Source organism: Rhipicephalus microplus, chromosome 9 (assembly GCF_043290135.1).
Source record: "Rhipicephalus microplus isolate Deutch F79 chromosome 9, USDA_Rmic, whole genome shotgun sequence".
Taxonomy (NCBI): Eukaryota; Metazoa; Arthropoda; class Arachnida; order Ixodida; family Ixodidae; genus Rhipicephalus; species Rhipicephalus microplus.
This window is the reverse complement of record NC_134708.1, coordinates 5,466,110-5,482,132: the sequence shown is the minus strand read 5'-3', so window position 1 is coordinate 5,482,132 and position 16,023 is coordinate 5,466,110. Positions and strand designations below refer to the sequence as shown.

At 44.1% G+C, this 16,023-nt stretch overlaps 2 protein-coding genes across 2 annotated transcripts in view; one reads left to right on the top strand and one right to left on the bottom strand.

Annotated features, from left to right (window-relative positions):
• The window catches only part of LOC119164824 (lysosomal alpha-mannosidase), a 158,073-nt gene that overhangs the window by 21,419 nt on the left and 120,631 nt on the right, over positions 1-16,023 (top strand). The window lies entirely within an intron of this gene.
• LOC119163375 (uncharacterized) overlaps positions 1-16,023 on the bottom strand; it is a 38,897-nt gene that overhangs the window by 4,240 nt on the left and 18,634 nt on the right. Inside the window, exons 2-4 of the mRNA XM_037415357.2 lie at positions 9,232-9,466; positions 4,646-4,791; positions 2,529-2,664 (exon numbers count right to left, since the gene is read on the bottom strand). Coding sequence (XP_037271254.2) covers positions 2,529-2,664; positions 4,646-4,791; positions 9,232-9,466 — 517 coding nt within the window. The remainder of the gene's footprint in view (positions 1-2,528; positions 2,665-4,645; positions 4,792-9,231; positions 9,467-16,023) is intronic.

Sequence of the window (16,023 nt, the reverse complement as noted above, 5' to 3'; positions counted from 1 at the left end):
TGCGCGTACGCTAACTACTACACCACACCACGCTACGGCACGATCTGATAGGAAACAGGCTTGTGTAGGCACAAATGGGTCGTCTGCACACGGTGCCAACATTCCAGCAGTCCAGAACACTTCCGAAGGAGGAAAGTTCCCCACATTGCCGTGCCGTGTAAAATAGTTCGCGCCATTTAGTCTTTTGGAGGAGCCCTTTTCGGGGTAACTACGCAGTTCCTTTGCGAAACTTATTAGAGTTTGAGAGTAAACTCTTCCCTTTCATTGACATCCATTTTCTCTTCCATGGTGTAGCATAACCGGATAGTACGGTATGTTATACTATAGTATACCATATTAGGCTATATCCGTTTATACTATACTATACTATATTCTACTATACTATAAAAGCAACCCAAGAACATCGTCTCTGAAATCTCGCAAAGCCCCAAGCTTGATTGCTCACCGGAAATTTGAGGGATCTCCAGGCCGCAGCAGACGCATTTGCGATGGAGGCGAAAATGTTTAAGTACCTTCTACTTAAATCAGGAGATCAACTGCTACCATAGTGCTTCATAAAAAAAGCAACAGAATACCAATCAAGAAGGGTGTAAGGCAGGGGGACACAATCTCCCCAATGCCATTTACCGCGTGCTTGCAGGAGGTTTTCAGAAGCCTAGAATGGGAACAGTTAGGGATAAGAGTTAATGGAGAGTACCTTAGTAACCTGCGCTTCGCCGATGACATTGCATTGCTGAGTAACTCAAGGGACGAATTGCAACTCATGATTACGGAGTTAGACAAGGAGAGCAGAAAGATAGGTCTTAAAATGAATCTGCAGAAAACAAGAGTAATATACAACAGCCTCGGAAAAGAGAAGCGCTTCGAGATAGGTAATAGTGCACTTCAAGTTGAAAAAGACTATGTTTTTTTTTCCGAAAGACTATGTCTACTTAGGGCAGGTAATAACCGCGGAGCCGAACCACGAGATTAAAGTAACTAGAAGAATAAGAATGGGGTGGAGCACATTTAACAAGCACTCTCAAATTATGACAGGTAGATTGCCACTATCCCTCAAGAGGAAGGTATAAAACAGCTGTATCTTGCTGGTACTTAGCTATGGAGCAAAAACCTGGAGATTTACAAAAAGGGTTCAGGTTAAATTGAGGACGATGCAGCGAGCAAAGTAATGAAAAATGGTAGGTGTAACCTTAAGAGACAAGAAGAGAGCAGAGTGGATTAGGGGACAAACGGGGGTTAAGGATATCACAGTTGAAATCAAGAAAAGGAAATGGACATGGGCCGGGCATGTAGCGCGTAGACAGGATAACCGATGGTGATTAAGGGTAACTAACTGGATTCCCAGAGAAGGCAAGCGGGTTAGGGGGAGACAGAAGGTTAGGTGGGCAGATGAGATTAATTAGTTTGCGTGTATAAATTGGCAGCAGCAAGCACAGGACCGGGTTAACTGGCGGAACATGGGAGAGGCCTTTGTCCTGCAGTGGACGTAGTCAGGCTGATGATGATCATGATGACTTAGATTTGGGTGCCCGTTACAGAGCGCCAAACAGCAGGAATTCCGGAGCCCTGCCCTACGACGTCTCTCGTGATAATATCGGAGTCTTGGCAAGTTAAAGCCCGTCCATTACCTCTTAAAGCACGTCGTCCTGTCCTGTTCCTCAAGAAACCGCAGCAACGCTCCCATAGCGGCTATCGTAGACATCCGGGCAGGTCAGTGCTCTATGATTTCGTTATCTCGGCGATCGCTAGGCGGACCAAGTGCGGCTAAGAGGGCCGCTGCCTTTGTGAAACCATACCAAATAGAAACATGTCACAATTAGAGCTCCAAACACTGCCACATACTATTCAGTACGAAAATAGGTTTATTTTTATTAATTAGTCATTATCTTACTTGAAAACGTTTTGTAAATATGTTCAGATATTCAGCTTTTTTTCTCTCTCTTTTTGAATGAGATGAAGGATAACAAAAAAAACTTTTTTGCCGAAGTCGTATTTGGCCTTGTCAATGTTGTCCGCCACATTCGAGTGCTACCAAAGGCGTAGCAGGCTGAAGTTGACCGCAATTAGAAGCAACACGTTCCGCGTTATCTGAATCACTTTCAGCCACATATTTCGCCATTTACATTGTACTCCGGTGAGATGACGGAACTTCATTAGAACCCAAAGCATGTGCCTCCTGTGCCCGGTTCTCTCGGGGAAGTAAAATATCACTAGCGTTCGGGTGTGAAAACATCGCGTTATAGTCGAGAATGTGGGATAAACAGCTGAGCCCTTTTCGTTGAATTCGTCCTTTGTTTACGGTTAAGAAATAAAATTTACTGCGTATAAGAATCAAGCATGAAATAATGAAAAGTCTGTATACTTGTAAGAAAAATAACTAGTTTTTTTTTTTTTTTAGTAGTACTGCAAAAAAGAGCTCAGAGTGAAAGCTGCCCTCATTTCGAGATACGTGTGACGCAAAGTTCCACTCGTCCCATCATTCCACTCTTAGGAAGGCAAGCATAAAAATGCATTTTGCTTCAACGTACCAACAGGAATTGCGTATCTTGTCCTGGGTGCTCATCGTCTGTACTTGTGTCTCCGCCCGCTGAGCCACATAGATGGACGCGCACTTGTTGTAGTCGTCTTGCAGCTCCTTGTAGCATTTCGAGTGTTTAAGGTAGGCTGTGCACGTACGTAAACACACCAGAGACAATGACAAAAAAATGTGGATATCAAAATGGTGCCTCTTCAAAAAATGTTACTATTCAAGAAGCGCACTTCGACAAACTGTTTACTTACTCAATTTTCAAGCAGGTATATATACCGGGGATCAGTCTACTATAATATACTGAAGCTCACAAGTTATTTTACATCTAGCCCACACTGGGTTCACAAACGTATTTGTACACAGCCATAGCAATGGCTGAGATGAGAAAGGAGTCAATAAATAATTGAGAAGTTTTTCATTAAATTAAAAAATATATCTGAATTAGATGGGCACTTATGGGGCTATCGAAATGTGCAACTTTGTGTAAGTAAACGGAAGTCCTTTATGGCAACTGCAGGACATATTGTGAGCGTGACAACATTAACAGGCATTGCGGGTAACAGCCATTTCGTTATCAGTCTGAGTGGCTTATGGCTGTTTGCGATTGTTTTCCACAAGTCGCAACTTTAAATATTCGTTGGTTCAATAGGTCTAGTAGCGACTCGGGCTGTGACAGTCAGCAACACAGAGAGCAAGGACGGGAGAGACACAACGTGCCATCTGTAGACGTCGGTAAACTTAAAAGCATAATGCTGCAAAAAGAAAACAAAAACGTCAGGCCTGTCCGAACAACGCAGCATAGCGAAAGCTGTAAGAATGGGCTTTGTAAAGCCTTTTCCTAAACACTCATTGGGAAACTACGACAGGTACACTTTCAAGGCATCACTACATCATAATTCATTCCAATGTTCGCGAGGTAAAGAAGCACGCACTCTTTTATTAGTATTCGCTATTCATCAGAGGGACCCGTTACACACCTGTACAGTTTGTTGATGCTGCGGCTGACAATAAAGCATTATGTCTGATTGTATTGTGATCATTAGGAAGCATTCAACGACCCACTAGTTCTACATTTCACATTGTGTGGTACAAGGTTGCAACTTTACTATTCTGGAACGTTCTATTGCACACGTTAACGTGATTCATTAACCAACCTGAAGCTTGCATAGGGTCAGTATGCAACGCAGTTTCAAGCTCGGACGTTGTTGTGTAGTAGAATACTGGGCAAATGCGCAGAGGGCATGTATATCCCACTCTATCCGGCGTGTTTTTATTTATTTTTAATTTTATTATTTTAGTGCCGTAACAGTTAGACACACACGAAGGTAGTGGCGGAGGACTTCCGCTGTTAAGTGTGTGGCATGGCATGAAAGGAAGACTACGGAAACAATATATTCGGATATAAAAGGCGACAATAAGCGACAAGCAGTTCTACGCCACGTTACGGTAATTCAGTATTGCATTTAAAGGAGAAATACGGGCTACTTGCTTTTGCTTCAATACACAATGTAGCGGAACAAAACAATAACAGAGAAAGATGCACACCGAACGTCCAGAATGGCATTATGGAAGCTTCCGGTGAAATGTCCGTAAATAGCGGTGGGGAAGCCGACGCTTCTACAAGTGTACTTGCATGCCTGGTACTGATATCCTTAGCGCTTTGTACCCTCTCGTTCAATCCAAACAAAATAGGGAGATGGTACAAAGCGTATGCGCTACCACTAAAGTAATCAGTTCTATAGCCATGACAAGTCCACATGCGGAACCGTCAGCTGGAGCGCACACTCTCTCTCTTAACGGATTTTTCAGTTAGTCTTGTAACTTGTAGCACGAGACTGAAGTGCCAGCAATCATACGTTACACATAGCGCGTAAGTGATGGGAATTACACCTAGGTGACGAGGATCTCCCGTAAGGGGATTAGATTAACACGTATACAGCGAGGAGGCAATGCCAGCTCTAAATGTATTTCAACAACTGAAATTTGTCCCGCTCACGTACGGCGCACACATCCGCAGTTAGAGAACGAAAGCTTAAGTAACTCTCTATAATGAAGCAAAAGCACTGTAAGTGTTATCAGACGACCTTGGTGTCGCACGGTTTGTGTACCACTCACTCAGTCTAAATGGAGACCCCTCTCGGCAGAAGTCTTCGATGAGTTGAGCTGCACCACTGGTGAGCCGCTTGTAGACGTCCTGCTGCTTTTCATTGAAGCAGCGCCGTGTGAAAGCATTCACGCAGTCCAAGGCACCGGTCAGGTGGCTGCGAAAGAGAGAGAAAGAGAATGAAAGAGAGATTAAAAGAGAGAAAGAGAAGTAATGAAAGAGAGAAAAGAATTAAAGAGGGAGGGGATGAAAGACAGAGAAAAAAAGAGAAAACGAGAAAGAAAGAGAGAATGAAAGAAAAGGAAAGACAGATAAAATGAAAGAATGAAAGAGATAATAGAAGATGAAAGAAAGAATGAAAGAAAGAATGAAAGAAAGAATGAAAGCGCGAATGAAATAAAGAAAGAGAGCGAGAGAGAGAGAATGAAAGAGAATGAAAGAAAGAATGAAAGAAAGAGAATGAAAGAGAGGGTGAAAGAAAGAATGAGAGAATGGGAGAATGAAAAAAAGAATGAAAGAATGAGAGAAAGAAAGCAAGAAATAGGCGAATTGGACAGGCCCACGGCGGCCTGAAATCATAAATGGCATACAGATATTATGGCGATTTTCGGCTTAGGTCTCGACTAAGTTATGCATTCTATTCTCAGTGTCTTCAAAACGAACTGGCGATAAGAGTTTTTTATCTTTAGTACTTTATACGCAACAGAAGGAGGTGCAATTTACACGAAATTCAGTACGTCTGTCACGTTCCTTGCACGTATGTCCTCAATTCACCAAGATTCTAAAGGCACTGGCACAATGGTGCATCCGCCAGAAACCTCCCCGCACAATTCAGGTCAGTGGAACTTTGGCGTGCCGCGAGGTGGTGGTGTGTACTAAGTTCTTTAGGTGCTTCAAGAGATTTTGGCTTTTTCAAAGTTTGTTCTCTGAAGTGGTTAGGTGATGGTTAGGCCACGTATTCTTACCACATCTCCAACTGTTCTAAGTAGCTTGTCGACTTCCTTCCTGCTATAGTTACCCTAACTTGGTATGTAGAGTTTAGATTTGCTATTAACATTATTTTCGCACCGGCCAAAGAGTCCGCTTCTTTGGACAGCCTTCAGAAAGTGCACTGAGGTGAATGTGCAGCTTAAGCATGACCCCAGAAAAAAACATAGTGCGGTCATTGTGGTTGTTTCACAATACTTTCCAATTTATTACCGTTGTTTTGTAATGAAGTTATTTGATCATCAAACACAATATTCCATTGCAGTGAAGTTCTCTAAATTTGCAGGAAGGCTGAGCACGCCATCCTTCTTTCGTTGTAGCGACATGTTCGCCCTGTATCCGATACAATTGAAACCATCGCAAGCTTTTCTTATGAGGCGCTAGCATTCAGGGACGCTGCTGTTGGTGCATGCGTGCCCTTTCTAAGTGCTCGCACAGTGAACTCTGTGATGCAAATGGCATTAAAAATGTCAATATAATAAAAAAGGGGTTACAAATGGTACTGTACTCCACGTGGCTATACATAATTAGCAATTTATTACTAGGTGCGCCACACATATGCGGAGTTGCGACTTTTTCCGCAAAATTTGAAGGGCGACTTTTGGTGACGTTTCGCGCAAGGTTTGGCGAATTTCACTAAAAAAATTAGAGGCAACCCTGTTGAGCTTTTTGAGCCGATTGGAATTGGTGAACCTCAAATGCTGAAGGGAAGCTGCTTAGCACTTGCTGTACTTCGTCTTGCAGCAATGTGGCTCCAAACTGCACGGAACGAAACGGAGTTGAAAGAACAGAGTTTAGACAAATCATGTACTACCCATTATTCGAATGCTGTCCGAAGCTTCAGGTGCTGCACCTCTCATAAACAAACGCGTCAGAATTCCCTGTAGTGCATTTATAGGAAATTCTACGCTGAGAAGCAACCAGTGACGTCAGTGGCACAGCAAAATGCGAACGAAAACGTGTCGCTGCTGGGGTGCCTGAAGGAAAAGAACGAGAAGCAACAGAAAGGCTACAATGACCTCAGAAAGGGCCCGAGTCCCACTTTTTTTACATTTAGTGCCGTTGTACAGGCGGATACATAGTGTGAAATACTTTGGTCACATTATGCCAAACTGGGGATTACATGATCAGCCTGGGCGTTAACCATAAACAAAAAAGACATATTAGCCAGTTCAGTCTGAACACACCAGTAGCGCAAAATTCAAACGAAAACGAGCATTACACAATAGTAATGCATACTGGTCACGATTCTTAGGCACTGCGCCGTGCGCCCTACCAGGCTGCAGAAATTAGGTGCATTTTTCTTCTTCTAACCACTACCACCACCACAACAATCCTTAAGCTTTAAAGATGAAAAACTTCACTTTTCGTAACTGAATTTTCATCGATATTTTTGCTTTCGTGTCGGTATTCACCACTCAACACACTCCATTCCTACATATGGTGGTAGAAAATATGTGTCGGGGCCCCTTAGGAAGTACCTGAAAATATTATTCTCGTATTAATACATTTTTTTCTTTATATAAAACCACCACTCTTGCGCGAGCAAATACATTAGCAAAAAACCGCATGCAAGAATTAAAAATTGGGGGACCCTTAAGCTTCGCCTTTAAACCCCATATTCACTAACGCTCCTCGACTCGAATCTCATCCTTCACTAGAACGAGCTGAGCACAGCACCGCCGCTCGTCTAAACATGACGCTGCGTTTCTCGAGAATCGCTGCAGATTATCCCTGATATTGGGCGACTTGCTCTGCCTAGAGACGGCACTGCAATCAATTTTCTCATGTCAAGGTGAAGCGTTGCGTGAATGGATGTTCTTGAATAAGGAGGTAAGAGTTGAACGCGATAGCGAAATCTTGCCCGTAGGGCACCCTTCAACCGCTAAGTGCATACTTAATAATATGTTTTGTTACATACACGCACACAGTACATTGTACCAGCGCGTGCGTGCGAAAAGTACATACAGGTTTTTGATCTAAACCAAGAGTCTCATGGCCTCTAAAGTTCACGCTACGCGCTCGCCATCTCAGAGGCCATAAAGAGTCTCACAATGCCTCACAGATGGCAGCACATTATCTAGCATTTGCTGTTTGCTTGATCAACGCCTTTTGAAAGGCATGATATGTTTTCCACTAGATGGACATAGCTGTATATTTTTAGAGCTGTTTGAAAGCTCCTTTGTATTTTTCGCGGTGATGGCTGCACTATCCAGGCCTTTTTCGACGTAGTTTGAGACCTCCCAAATGCGCTTACAAATATTGCCGAATGGGCTCGTTTTCGTCGTAACACCTGTCGAACAAAATGCATTTAAAGGACCCTGAAACACTTTGTTCAAGTAATCATAGAATGAATTCACTAGAAGAGCTTATTGCCTCACGGTTTCAACGCCCCCCAAAATTTTAAAAAACCATCCAGCGCGAGTGGAGTTACAAAGGTTTGTCGCATGTTGTAATTGCATTCTCTCTTCTCTGGTCCCAACGAAAGCGCTGGAAGCTAAGCAGAGAGGGGTGGCAGGGCAAAGAAAGTACGTCCCCCGCACTTCATGACCTTGAGCACTTCTTTCTTTTTTTTTCTTCGAATGCGCGGCTTTGTCAGTGTGATCGCGCGCGCACGCGTAGACTAGTAGCCTCCCGCGGCGATCTCTGTAACGAGCTTTCTCGCTCATGGACGATTTTCCCCTCACAACCAACGGAGCCAACGCCACTGGCGGAATTTCCGCGACACGAGCTTTCTAACGCTATCGCGTTAAAAGTGCGTATGGCGGCGCCCCCTTGATATTCTCGCACCAATCACCATGACATCATAGATATTGACGGTGTTTATTAAGGCCTACACAAGCCCTGATCCGTGAAAATGCAGTATATTGAGCTCAGAGAAAGGGGGTGGGGAAGGGCAGAGAAGGCGCAGACTTAACAATAGTTCCCAGAAACTTCGTTAATCAAATGTCGCTAAAAATCGGGCAAATGTACCTTGAAATCTGTGACGCCACGCCACTAAGATTCCAGCATGAAATTTGAAAAAATAACTCTGGCCATGCTTTTCTCCTCTAAAGAACGCATAAATTACGAATGAATCACGGATAAATTAACGTCATTAGAGTAGTTAGAGTATAATAATCTCGAAGCCACGTCATCATTATTGGAGACGCCGTAGTGGAGTGCTCCGGAAACTTAGCCCACCTGGTGTTCTTTACAGTGCAACTAAAACTAAGCCCACTGGTTTCAAGCATTTCTGCCTCTATCGGAAATGCAGCCGCCGCAGCCGGGATTCAATTCCGCGACCTGTGGGTCAGCCGTCGAGTACCACAACCACTGTAGAACACCGCAGTAGGTCACATCGGTTAAATGCGACAGTTGCGGAATATGTTGAGGCAAAGCCTTGGAAGCCACGTGAAAACCGAAAATTCACCAGTGGTGTCAGTGTCAACACTGCAGTACCAACCAGCCCAAGCAGCCACATGGTCAACGTTATATTATAATTATGCAATTATGTATAATTTTAATATTTGTGTAACTGTACAACAATTGAACAAGTGCAAATTATAAATCTGCACTGCTTCGTTGGTTCACTTTGGCGTTCCTTAGCGGTCTTAGTTGCAGTGCTTACGAGCAGATGCGTTTCAGCTCGGCCTCGGTAGTAGCGAAGGCGAGGCTCTGGTTTTGAGACAGCAGGTCCAGCTTGCTGACGCACTCCGACACCTCCCCATTCTGGCACGAGCCGGAACTGCCCGTTCCGGCCGCGTCACGGGATCTCGTGGCGCGCTCCGACGCCGACGCGTGCGCCGTAGAAGCGGCCCCACAGGTGGTGCCGTGCCATTGGCAGCACCAAAGAAGTGCGACGCCTGCACGAAAATTGTGAGCGTTGCAACTGGCGGAAGCTTTCCAGAAAAACAACGGCCTATAAACGTACACTGCGTCTTCCTCGGGTTATCTTTGTTCGAGTATAGTGTACGTGGAAATGCAAGCCTCGCGTTTCTTGGTTAAACATAAGACCTAATATAGGAATTACTTTCTGGGAGCAGTAACAGAAAAGGTAATACAGAAGAAGACGTATTTTTGCCAGTTTCAGTATGCAATGTTGGTCAAGTTGTTACCTGAACAAGGACTGTCTTGTGCACTGGCGTGGCGGCGAGTGGGGATTGGAAGTGCATCTTAAAGCCCCTTCCCCCCCCCCCCCTTCAAGTTTTTCGATGTCGCATGTGTGTATATTCAGGCACACAGGCAAACACACGCATGAATGTACATAAAATATGGTATTGCCCTTCTCCCCCCCCCTCCCCAAATTAAGAAATATAAAAAATCTCGATAAGCCACTGGTTGGGGATATGCTTGCTGTCGGTCCAAGAAGGTGGTTCTTGTCCACTGATAAGCGCTGTATAAAAGACTGCGAACAAAAGTTTCGTCTGAAATAAATTTATGCGCACTGTGTGAGAATATATATTATTATATCTTAGAAAAGTTTCCTCCCATAACTCAGCGTAGCATCGAAAGATATGAGTGATTACCTGGAACCGCGGTAGATTGTACATGCGGTGGCTACGTATAATTGCGAGCTTCCGTTCCCTGGCCTCTACTAGGGCTTCCTAAAATACCTGCTCATTAAACGGTGCGTACAATACTCGCAGCAAGGGCCGTGCCTACCCCCGGCAGATTTACAGCGCATAGTTTTCTCGTTAGTGCGTGCTTCTTTCGGCATTGCGTGGAAAGTGAACACCTCTCTAATTTCACCGATAATTTTCGTGCCTTGTATGCAGTGAGATTGGGAGTCTTTGCGTGTAGTAGGCAACCGGCGGGCCCAATTTTCAGACCTTTAACCCACCCAATTAAATGGCGCAGTCGTTAACTCATTACTAATAGGGCCTAAACCAAGCAGTGGTTGTCGGCCTCAACTTGAGAGATTTGCCCGGCGCTTTCTAGGTATTCAAAGCAAACGGCTGAATTACTTGGGCTAAACACTGTTCTTTTTTTAAGTATATGTTTGTTGTGCATTTAATCATGGCACTGTTCGAGGAATCCTCGAAGGTGGTGCTTCCCTAACGACCAGTTCATACAAATCGACACTCTTCGAGTTTGTCTGCGGTTTAGTAGTGCACGAACACCTTTAGAAATGACATCTTATAATTTTAGGTTCAAGGCAAGGCATTATACAAGATCTCTCAACTCAGTGGCATAGGCCTAAGGAGTAGCCGAGCAAAGTCGTTTGAATAATGCGATCTGTACCAAAATTGGTACGGGCATCACATGATTGTACGACGAGGATAAGTGACTACTCATAACATGAAAAATGATGACATGTCATGAATGTTATTATTTACATGTCGGGGTCTCGCTGCTCCTGCGGTGGTTTCTTCACGTGATATATCGCAAACCTGGTATGACGAACATAAGTGAGAGCATGACTGCATGATAAACATAAGTCACAGGCCCTCCCGTCGAAATCATGACATGCGTATCATGTAAGAACATGACTGCATTTTACGTTCATGAGGCGCTCGTGGTCGTTTCGCTGGTTTCACGTACACCGATTTTAGTATTACGTGACGTGAATGAATGATAAGGTATGTGACTGGTGCAAACATAATCGCGGCATGCGTGTCATATAATACATGACTACATGTCATGCTCATAGCGCGCTCGCGGCCGTTTTGCTAACTTCTCCTATTCTAATTTGGTATTGAGTGACGTGATTGGACGACCGAGCACAAATGCCAGACGCAAACATAATCCTAACATGCAAGTAATCTACGGCATAATTTACGTTCGCCGTGCAACGTTGTGCTGGTTTTAATGTGACAATTCAACCTTCCTCATACGTGCTTCCCATATCATCAATTCCCACTGAACGTGGGATCTACCAATGTTTTTGTACATATAGCAGAAAAAATGAGGCAAAAGCGAAAGGCTATATAGCCTGACGGAGGGTTTTCTTCCGAAATACATTCTGGTACACAGAAAACATGTTATACACATCTCTAACTGCAAATGAAGAAACAGTATTTTGTACAAAGACTCGCAATCAGCAAATTATGACCGAGAAAATAAACATCGCAAATTTTAAAAAGAGACAGAACAGTATATAGTAATAAAATACCTGGAAATACTTGGGGACCCTCCCTGTTTTGTTTGCATGCAAGTGCATCATCTTAGTCAGGCTTGGCCTGACTGTCCCAATGTGGGAACGGCCCGCTGCACGTTGAGTCTTGCACCTCATGACCTCAAATAAAGTTGCGCATCCATCCATCTATCATCCTGGTGGTTTCTGTACACGGGTTACTTAATTCTTGCACTTCTTTTTGCATTAGGATGTTCACTTAGACTTATGCTTAAACTTCCCTCCCTTAATCTAGACCCACTCATACTGTCATGAATACAAGCCTTCCTCACTAATCAATCCCAATGCAGTCATCGGAGGTCACTGTTCCTTGACTACAAATATAATATCTGGCGTACCTCAAGGTTCCAAACCTGGCCCTCTCCCCTTTCTAGTTTTAGGGGCGAAGCTCCTTAAAGCAGCACCCGTTCGTCCCTCGCAGTAGTAGTAAGAGTCGTAGTGTTTAACCAGCCTTACATTTTGACCTCCAAGGTGGTGCCAGTGGGAGATTTCTTTTGTGCATTGTTGAACAATAAAAAATTCGCAGCGTGCACGTCAACTAAAAGCCGAATTCTTCTGTCTCTCATTCCCCCTTAGCAGCCATTGGCATGTACATTGAGCACTATCTGACAAGAAAAGGTTGCTACATTATACTCGCTGGGCGTAACCTCCTTGGTTTTAGAAAGGTTTAGCGAGCGTTGGGCCGCTGTGCCATGAATACAGTGAACTAGTATATATACCGTGAACTCGAGGTGGTTAAAGGTGGTAAGTAGACACGAAGCGCAAGCCGTAAGAAAGTGTGCGTGTGCCTCCTCTCGTTCAGTCCTTGGAATGTCCGCTGGATGGCGGTGCTTCTATATGAGGATTATATGATGAAAAGATCCGAGATGGTGGTACTTGGAGTGTGTAATAGGTGCACAAACGGACACACAGACAGATGCATGGACGGACGCACGGACGGGTTCACCGACCGATGGACGCATGGACAGACGCAGGAGCGGATGCATGGACGAAAGCAGGGATGGACGCACAGATGGACGTGCGGACGCACGAGCAGACGCACGCACGGACGGGCGGATGGACGCACGGGCGGCCACACAGGCGCACGCATGGACGGACGGAAGCAAGAGCGAATGGACGGACGGATGCTTCGCCCCACTCTCCATCATTCACTCCGTGGGTATGCTGCCATTTTTTATGAATGACCCTCCCTCAAGTGTTACATCTCCGATACGTCTCTTTGCCGACGATTGTGTCGTTTACCGCCGTTTATGTGATGGCTCTGATCAACTTGCCCTACGAAATGATTTATATGTAATTGAAATTTGGTGTTCTTTATGAATTATGCAGCCTAATATTTTTAAGTATAAATCTATGCAAGTTTCCCGTAAGCGTTCAAACCTAAATTTTACTTATTCCCTGCAGTCTAACCATCTCGCTCTAGCAGAATCGTACCGATACCAGGGTGTTCTCATCAACAGCAAACTAACATGGACTGACCATATCGCACAGCTTACTGTCGATGCATCCAAAACATTAGGTTTCATCAGAAGATTCTTGTTCTGCTTACCAGCCTCAGTTCGTAAACTCGCCTACGAAGCCTACGCCCGTAGTAAACTCGAGCATGCTTCTCCAATTTGGAATCCACACCAATCTTATTTAGTAGACGCCATTAAAGCCATTCAAAATCGTGTGGCTTGTTTTATAATCTCCCAATGCAATTTTCGCAAAGTGTTACTACTATGAAATCATCACTGTCTCTCACCTCTCTGGATGTTAGACGAAAAATAGCACGCCTTTGTTTATTTCACAAACTGTATTTCAAATATTCTTACTTACATGGCTCCCTGCTTCTCCCACCAATTCGAACTTCGCGCCGTCTCTTCAATTCTTTGAGTGCCCAAAATTTAAAAGGTTCAACCAACGCTTTTAACAAATCTTTTCTCTCGTTAAGAATTGAGGATTGGAATCGGCTTCCAAATGCAATAGCAAACGAGCGTAATACTCTTGAAGTATTACTCGAAACTCATTTACCATACTCGAAACTCATTTTACAACCGCACCATCGTAATTTCTGTGTGTAGCCAGTTGGCATTGTCTCATTTTTTGCCACTTTGAATCATGCTATTAGTTGTATAAGGAGTTCCGTTATTATTATTGCCCTGTAATTCCAATTCTTGAATTGTATCCTACTTTATGTTCTTGTATGTTCTTCGTCTGTAATTGCTTTTGTGTATCCTTGTTCGACCCCACCTTTATGTAATATAAATGATGATGATGATGATGATGATCTTTTTGGTTGAGTGGCGCATGTGTAAACGTGAGGCAAAGGCATATGTCGGCAAAAAAAAATGATACATCGACTGACTCAAGGACGATAGGAAGGTTCAAGGTTTATGGTTTGCTTTGCGGGCTCACTCGGACTAACCGAAATTCTTCTCAACCAGGCTTACTAAGACTCTGGCTCACTAGACTCTTTTTCAAACCTGTTCACAAGGACTTATGCTCACCAACCTATTATTCAAACGGACTTGCTCAGACGCACGGCCCTATCTGAGTGAATCTGAATGAGTCAACTCATGGGTGAGTTTGCCGTCCTACGGTCACGGGTGACATAGCCCTCGAAACGCAAAGCGCTGTCTGTACCCAGTCTTTAATACATTGTCTCGTCAATATTATGTGAGATGCATTGTATGATGTCGTAGAACGTGTACGTAGAGCTTACATTTGCTCTGAACTAGTTTCGTTAAACTGACACGCGTTGGCACTTCGGCGAATGAATCTAAAGAAATGTTCGTGCAGCTGAACAGTTCGCTTAACTGACGCTCATTGAAGTGGTACTTCCCGGTATTTTCACTCAACACTCCGAAGCACGCAATGAGGAGTGTCTTGCTGTGCCATTTTCCCTCACTTTCCTGGCATGTCGTGACGATGAATTCTAAATGAACCCGTCTAACAAGAGTTCCTTAGATATAGGCTATCATGGCAAGTGAAACGAAAATCAGAAGTGCATTAAGCGAGCGGAAATGAAAGCAGGGAGCTGAAGAGCCAGTAACGGCAAACGAAGGCGAAATAAGAGACATCTCGTGCGGATGCTGAAAAAAAGAAAGTTGGACAGCTTCGCGCTATATGGGTCTTAAGGCTGAGGGAAGTGCGGAGCTGGGCAGCTGCTTAATTGTTCCTCTTCGTTTCTTTTTTTATCTTACGCTCCTTTCGCGCTTGTTTTCTGCCTTTCTGTCTTTCTTTGTATTTCTATTTATTTATTTATTTTTCCTGCTTTGGTCTTTTTTTTCTTGTTGTTTCTATTTTTCTTCCTATTTTCGCCTTTCTCTCTCTATTTCGAGCTTGCTTCTTGTTCTATTATTGCTATTTTTATACGTGGTTTAAGCCTGCGTACGTCACACACCGTAGTCGCTGTTTTGCTGCCCTTGATAAATGATAATCATTGAGGCTCTCGAAGAACAAGACGAAGAAGACTTCTTTCTCCTTGGCGCGAGTGCGCGCTTGGTCACACGCGCATTCCGCTACACCAAACGACGACGACTGAACACGACAGCCCGGACCCGTAAAGTGCTCCGCACTCAGAACTAGCAGCTTTTTTTTTTTTTTTATGATTTCACACACGCGGGTTGGTGAATCGGAAGCCAGCAAAAAAAGCTCAAATGTTTGTTGAAGCTTGCAAGTTTTGTCCGAAGTGGCGAAACAGTGACAGGGATAACAATGTACACAAGTGGTGCATGAACCGCTAGAAGAGCGTTACAATCATAGCAGCTGTTCTCGTTATACTTGTTTGTGTTCCTAGCTGTTTACAGCGTTCAATAAGAAACTTGCACTGCGGTTCACTTTCTTCATTTTCGAGTTTTATAATATATGTGTGACGCTATGATGAATGGCAGACGTGGCCTGGCTCATACGCCATGTTTATTCCAATCTCTGACTTCTTCTTCCTTATCTACTTCTCCTAACCATCGCTTCATACGTCACACGATTCCCCCTCCCCCCGAAAGAATGCATGGATTACGAACAAGAAAAAGTTAACAAGTAGAGGTTAAAAAGTTACAAATGTCAGAAATTCACAACTGGTTCTATGCTCCAAGGGAGTTCCGTAAACTTTCAAAGACTTCAGGGGAAAGTGCAGCAGTCCGGTTAACGAATGGGTTCTGGTGGGCGAGGCTGGTGATAGCGATGGTTAGGAGAAGTAGATGAGGAAGAAGTGAGAATAGAATAAACATGGGGTATGAGCCAGGCCACGTCTGCCATTCATCATAGTGTCACATATATTACGTATAAAATGATGTTTCTTGTTCC